The 7,594-nt window shown below is 36.6% G+C and overlaps 1 protein-coding gene across 1 annotated transcript; it reads left to right on the forward strand.

Annotated features, from left to right (window-relative positions):
• Positions 1-3,479: 3,479 nt before the first annotated feature.
• Positions 3,480-5,312, forward strand: LOC132192007 (expansin-like A2). The gene is made up of 5 exons (XM_059607185.1): positions 3,480-3,677; positions 3,840-3,949; positions 4,039-4,217; positions 4,646-4,778; positions 4,868-5,312. Exons 1-5 carry the CDS (start codon positions 3,566-3,568, stop codon positions 5,114-5,116), a joined length of 783 nt encoding a protein of 260 aa, XP_059463168.1. The 5' UTR covers positions 3,480-3,565; the 3' UTR covers positions 5,117-5,312.
• Positions 5,313-7,594: the final 2,282 nt, after the last annotated feature.

The raw sequence follows: 7,594 nt of genomic DNA on the forward strand, positions 1-7,594 counted from the left end.
GACAAATATTGTTTCCATTCTAACCTGTGATCAGATTCAATCATACTTTCATGGTGTTTCAAATTAAATGATGCTTGCAAGGGTTAGTTCCACAAGTGAAAATGGTATATTCAACTACGAGAATACGATAAACCGTAATAATTCAAGAAAAACGCCAGTCACATTTGCATTACTGTTAAAAGAAACTGATCGCCATTTGTTCACTTTCTGAGTGAAATTGGTGGAGTTTGCGCCAAATATTGGACTGGCCCCAGATGAGGACAAGTGTCCATATATTCATTTTGTAGTGGTTGTAAGTTACCGGTTGGAGTAGGACACGATAGCCCCCTCACCAACTCTATTGATGTGGCCTAGGGTCATCCTAGGATTACCCTATTATCAAACTCTAATCATATTCTACGATTGCTTCATGCTTTTTGGTTATGGCCATTTTATAGGTTCCACAGTTGGTCTTTTCCACAAACCCTTTATATAATTATTATATCTTCTCTCCACTTCCAAAACATGCCAATTTCCTAATCAAATCATGGCATGGTGGATGCTTTCTCACACAATTCAACACGTGAACCTTCAAGTGTGGTGCCACAACTTTGCCCCGAGTTTTGTTTTGAAAAGAAAGTTTCTTTGGAGTTGAGTTTTGGAAAAATTTCTTCAATTTAATCTATTAAATTGATATTTGTGTTGAAAATATGTAATTGTTATATTCATTTTTAAAAAGTATGTAAAAGTCACAATCCTTTGAAGAAAATCTTTGTTTTTGTTTCAATTGACGGAACTATATGTAATATCATATTACATTGCATTTAACGGTGTACATGACTACTTAGTGCCATGTTATTTAAAATTTTTAAATAATGTGATAACATATACACAGTTAGATGCTGTGAAATTCAAACCAAACTATGAAATCAGGGGCAGATGCATGTAGAGGCTTGGGGGGACATTCGTACCCCCTAAACCTTTTGAAAATGTTATTAATTTTTTTTTTTTAATTTACTCCCACAAAATTATATTTTTGCCCCCTTTTTAAAATTTTCTTTTAGTTTTGTCCCCCCAAAATTATATTTTCGCCCCCTTATAAATTTTTTTTTTTAGTTTTGTCCCCTCTTTTAGTCTCAAAAAATTGAAAATGCCCAAATTAATTAGTAATTTTTGGTTTGCAACAATATTATTTTAGCTTGACTTTAGTGTTTTTAAGAGCTATAAGTGATTCCGTTATGAGAAAGAGTTCACACTAAATGTACTCTTTTTTTTTTTTGATCCTATAAATCATTTTTAGTTTATTTTAAGACATAAAACTTTAGTATGCAATAATAACTTACTATGAAATTAAATTTAAGACCTATCGATATCGATCTATATTTAATTTATATAAACATACACAAATACATATATAGAGATACTATGTGTTTATGTATTCATGTAAGTTCGTCCCTCCACAATACAAACTCTGGGTCCTCTCCTGTATGAAATGAATTCTAACCTAACATCTTGCACTTAGACCACAATAGAGCACCCTGAGAAATCTCCTTAACTTCTAGTTTTATTTTTCCTACATGAGGTTGAGATTCATGAGTGTATTATTTGCTTACACCAATTTTTCATGGTGATAAACTTTTTGATCTTTTCGCTTTTGATTTCTCTATTAAAACCAAAAATATTAACAAATAATAAAAAACACAAACATTTAAGACTACTTTCAAATAATAATAATAAAAAAACATCATTTAAAAAGCATTAACAAACCGAATCAAAGATTTAAATAGTTGATATAATATGTAATTTCGGAACAAGATTGGTCTCCAGGGACAGACCAAAAAGTAATGGCAGCTGGATCTTGGAGCTCTGAATTGATGATGCTTTGCAGTGATATACACCCAAGACTCCATTGACACAAGTGGTGATGATGATGATGATGATGATGATGTTGATGCCACCAACACCCACCCGTCCTTGAAAAAGTTTTGAAAACGCCGACACTTTAAAGCTTTGACTTCAAGGAAAGACCACAGAAAACCCCTTGTGAAATAATGTAGGTGTGATTCTCTGTTAAAAATGTAAGACATTTTTATATGTATTTTTAAACTATATTATATATTAATTAATTGCTTTGCTTGCAAATTCCTGATAACCCGGAACCAAAATCAGAAGGATGATATGAATAATAATAAAAATAAATAAATGGAAGGTTCCCTTAGGAGGGCCACCACAGCTGTTGAAGTTTGGCATTATTCTTGCTTTACATGTGGGGTTTGTGTAGACTTTGTTCTTATCTTAACACTCCATTAACAAGAATCATCTTATTCACCAAACCTATCCACTTTAACTCTTCTTTTCTTTGTGTTTCTTGGGACCATACACGTAAGCACCTTAGAAAAATCAAGCGCTCATCGGAGCGTTTTGATCGACTCATAAATAAGGGGTTTTACTCGTTTAATTAAATGGATCAAGATATCAATGCATCAATACGATTTAAACCTGACACGCGACACCTAAGTTGATAATCTTTTATACAACCAACGAATCCGACACAAAATTAACGGGTTATGATTAAAAGGTCTGACTCATTTAATCAAATCGGTTGAACTATGATTAACGTATATAGTCTTATTTCAATGCCTTCACACGACTTAAACGTAACACGATAAATAGCTTTGTGAAGCAGTAGAAGTGGCGTTTTTCACCGAGTTAAATTATCTCTAGGGTTGAGTCATGCATAACCCAATTGTTATAAAATAACAATTATTTTGTTCACGTCATCATATAAATATTACCTCTTCATGCAATGGTTAGACCTGGGGCACAAACACCTTAATGGGTGCTACGCCTTCGGCCACTCCCAATTTTAACCCTAAAATATATGTTTTTATAAGTATGTTTCTTGCAAAATTTAATTTTCACCACCCAACTTTTTTTCTTTTAAGTTTTCTCCCCCTTTAAATGTAGTACCAACATATTCACTTGAAACAGAGTCCTAATCACCAAACATAAAGAAATTCTGCCCAAGTCCCACCAAGTACTTTTTTTGCCACCCTAGTTAAGGAGGGCCTAGGGGCCATACCCCAAAAGAAATTGGTAAAACTCTGGTGCAAAAGAAATTAAAAGAAGAAAAGTTGAAGAAAAAATAAAATAAAAAGTAGTAATAAATCTCAAGAGTGTTGGAGTTTGGGGAATACAAGGGAAGTAAAGTTGTCTCAAACAGCAAAAAGTTTGTTCCCTCAGAAACACACCCATTGAGAGAGTCGGAAAGACACATAAATGCCAATCACACAGCAACAGCACCCGTCTTATGTTCCCACAGCACAGCTGTTTTTGCGAAGGCAGAGAGTCGGTGAGAGGCCCCATCCCATTTTTGTTTGTCCAACGCGTTTGCACACAAATGCTTTTCCTTCTTTAATCCATCCCACACGTAATTGTCTGACAAAATAAATATATTCAAATCCCTTGAACCATATCAAAGGATCTGACCTGGAGTCCACACTCATCTACAACTACTTGCTTGTTTACTCTCTGTCTATATATTGCTCCTCCTTCACACTCTTTCTCTGATCAAATTACCAGCAAAATGGCTTTCTTCGTTTGCTTTATTTTCTTTCTGATTTCATCTGCAACTGCTTGTGATCGTTGCGTGCACCAAACCAGGGCTGCCTATTTCTCTAAAGCATCAGCACTTTCATGTAAAAAGATTCAATTTTTCTTCTTCTTCTTTGCTTCTGGTTTAGTTTCTCTCATATTTGTTTGATTGATTTGATTCTTGAAATGGTCGAAGTGGCATTGACCCAGATGATATTTTTGTGAGATTTTAAGTGGGTAGTTTTTGTTTTGTGGATTTGATGCAGCTGGGGCTTGTGGGTATGGGTCCTTGGCATTAGGCTTCAACGGTGGAAACCTTGCAGCTGGGGTTCCTTCCCTTTACAAAGATGGAGCTGGCTGTGGAGCATGCTTTCAGGTGCCTATACAATACACCTTCTTTCTTTTGTTTGTTAATTATGCTTTTTTTATCTACTATTTTTTTTTATCGGAGGCACCCTCTTGCAGATAAGATGCAAGAACACAACTCTTTGTAGCAGAGAAGGGACCAGAGTGATTTTGACCGACCTCAATAACAATAACCAAACAGACTTTGTTCTCACCAGCAGAGCTTTCACGGCTATGGCTCAAAAGGGTCTGGACCAGCACATTTTGAAGCTTGGGATTGTAGACGTGGAATACAAGAGGTGAGGATATGAAAGTCCTAGAAAAAAAATAAATTATTTCTTTATTTCGTACAAAGTATTAAAATTACTTTATAAGCCCTTTAACGCAATCCGAAACTGACTATAAGAGATTTCCCTATCAGCTCTATCATAGGCCAAAATCATAAACAATAGATCGATTTGACTTTTTAGAAAGAAAGATTGGTTTAGTGAAAGGTTTTGTTATACCCACCATATACAAAAGTCCAAATGTGGACCAACATTAAATAATACTTGTAGGCCCAGCCAAGTCATCCACTGTCCCCTTGGACAAAAAACCAAGCACATTAAATGACAGTAACGGTCAAATACGCATAACATAATCATATGATTGTACATCAGATGCTTTGGAAAACATTAATGCATGGAGCTAAAAAAATCTAACTTCTTTATTTGTTTGCATCAACCAGGGTGCCTTGTCAATACAAGAATCAAAATTTGGCCGTGAGAGTAGAGGAATCAAGCCAGAAGCCAAACTACTTGGCCATCAAATTTCTGTATCAGGGTGGTCAAACAGAAATTGTTAGTGTTGATGTAGCTCAGGTGAGCCAAAAGCTTATATATTGTAAATTTTGGTGTTATTGTGTGTGATTGTCTTTTGTGCGACACGTGCTGATGTAACATTGGTGCAGGTTGGTTCTTCGAACTGGGGTTTCTTGAGTCGAAATCATGGGGCGGTGTGGGACACAAGCAGAGTGCCGTCGGGGCCGCTGCAATTCCGGTTGGTAGTGACGGCCGGGTACGACGGGAAGTGGATTTGGGCACGGAAAAATGTCCTTCCGGCAGACTGGAAAACGGGGGTGATATATGATTCAGGAGTTCAAATCAACGATATTGCACAGGAGGGTTGCTCTCCATGTGATGATGGGAATTGGAAATGAGAGATCTTTTTGTCACTGCTACTGTGAATACATATATTTATAGGTCTTGATTGGTTGGTTTATTTAGAAGTTTAGGAAATACAAACTTCATAAATAATTTGGAATGTACGTTTTGGACAATTCCTTACGTGTCACATACAATGTTCTTGATGTCATGTCTAACATATTTCTTTCAATGTTATAATCAAGTATTCCACTCTTTCTCTTATATGGTTAATAGTAGCGTAGACAGGATTTTGATTAACGGGGGCAAGATTAAAGGATGGAGTTAAAATTATTGCTTAAAAATGTTAAAGAATATAACTAAAAATTGATCTAAAATATTGAAAAAAAAAAAAATTGATTAAAAATATTGGACCCTTTAGGGATGTTTTTACTTTGAAATTTTGAATGGGTATTTTTTGATGATTTTTGCAAAGCAGCAACCCTAGTATGAAATTGACATACTAGTAAAGTATGTCTATCTACCTGCAACTTGTCACTTTCACTTCACTTTGATCTCCAATCTAGTGCAGAATAGACCACACTACATTTGTACTAAATTAGTTTGTTCACACAACAAACACTAAGTGGTGGTTGGGAGTGTGATTTACGATAGAAAATCGACATAACTTTTGTTAGAATATTATATTTTCGCAGTATTATATTTTCGTAATGTTTTCAATATATTACGAAAATATTGGATATCGTATTCATTATTGTAAATATGCTGATTTTATATTATTTTGTAATTATTGTATTTCCTTTCTTTTAGGGCCTCATTCAACTATAAATAGGTCACTCTATTGTACAATTTAGCACATATCAAAAATACAAATTTCTTTTCTACAATTATCTTTCTGTTGTCTTTTTCTACATGGTATCAAAGCCACATTTTTCTTGGTGCCTCTTTTAAGCCTTCGTTCCTTGTCCGTACAATTTTCTTGTTTTTCCGTTTGAGCGTTCTTTTTTGTGGTTCCTTTCTATTTCAACAATACACCAAACGCTTGTTGCGGTTATTTTTGTATGTGACGGAAGTTGTAGAGGTCTTGTTATTCAAAATCGAAATATTTGTGTGAAACGAAGTTCGCCACGCGCCGCCACCACCCAGAACGTGCTGCCACGCGTCGAAGATCTTGTTTGAGCGTGAAAATCAGGCGCCACACGTGTCGCACACGCTCCACGCGCCAGGTCTATGGTCCTGCGCCACACCAGATTGTTGCCTGCTAGTCGGCATTCCTTCCAGTGTACCGTGTCACACTGGATCATTGCTCGCGGGTGCACCATAGCTGTTGTTCGCGCTCCACACCAGATCGCTCCCTGAGGCTGTACCTGCACCTCCACCACACCGGATTACTGCCCTCAGGTTTATTTATTTAATATTTTCTATTTTCCAAAAAAAAAAAAAATGTCTACCAATCTTGATAATATTGTCCTTCCCATTGACAATATTTTAGATGGTTCCAATTATATGTTGTGGGCTCAAAATATGGAAGTTTTTTTGAGAGGGAGGAGATTATGACGTTATGTTTGTGGAGAAACTGTTGCACCCACACAAAAAGACGGTGAGTCAGCCGACAAATTTGCCAGCCGATTTGAAGATTGGGATAGTGCAAATTATAGGATTATTTCTTGGTTTATCAATACTTCAGTTCCTTCCATTCACAGTTTGCTCCCCAAGCTTGGAAATGCAAAGGCTGCCTGTGAGTTTTTGGCAAAGCGATACAATTGTACTTATGATGCCTCACTAGAATTTCAGATTGAAACTAAACTCTATCAGACACGTCAGGAGCCATGTCAGTCTATTGCTGATTTTTATTCTCAAACTAATAGTCTTTAGGAGCAATTAACCGCTGCAAATCCTCAACTGAAGCATCCTGAATATGTGGAAATATTTGCAAAGTATCGGGATCGTCGAAAGTTTATGCATTTCATGATGGCTCTTCGTGCGGATTTTGAACCCACTCAGGCTTCTCTCTTACACCGCAATCCTCTTCCCATGTTGGAAGCTGCTGTAACAGAACTTATTTCTGAAGAGACTCGACGATCCACTATGCACTTGCACTCTCCAGATATGGTTGTTGCTGCTACACCTCAGAGTGTTCCTAGATTTCCTCCTAGACGATCCACACCACAGTCTTCATCCATGAAGATAATTTGCAACTATTGCAAGCAGTCTGGTCACTCTGTTGCTAATTGCTATAAGCTCCAAAATAAACGTCAATCACGAGCTCCTTTCCAACAAACAGCCGCAATTGTTTCATCTGGTTCGTCTGAATCTGCATCTTACACTGAGAACCCATCTCAATCCTCTACTCTCACTGCATCTGACGTTGAGGCATTAATCCATTAGGTTCTATCTCGTTCTTCTACTGCCTTGTCCGTCACATCAGGTAAAAATTCATAGTTCATCGATTCTGCTTGCTGTAATCATATGACCCGTGACGCCACTTTATTTTCCCAAAAGTCTGCCCTTTCTCCCAAACCTGTCATTTATAT

This window comes from Corylus avellana, chromosome ca1 (assembly GCF_901000735.1).
Source record: "Corylus avellana chromosome ca1, CavTom2PMs-1.0".
In the NCBI taxonomy this organism is placed as follows: Eukaryota; Viridiplantae; Streptophyta; class Magnoliopsida; order Fagales; family Betulaceae; genus Corylus; species Corylus avellana.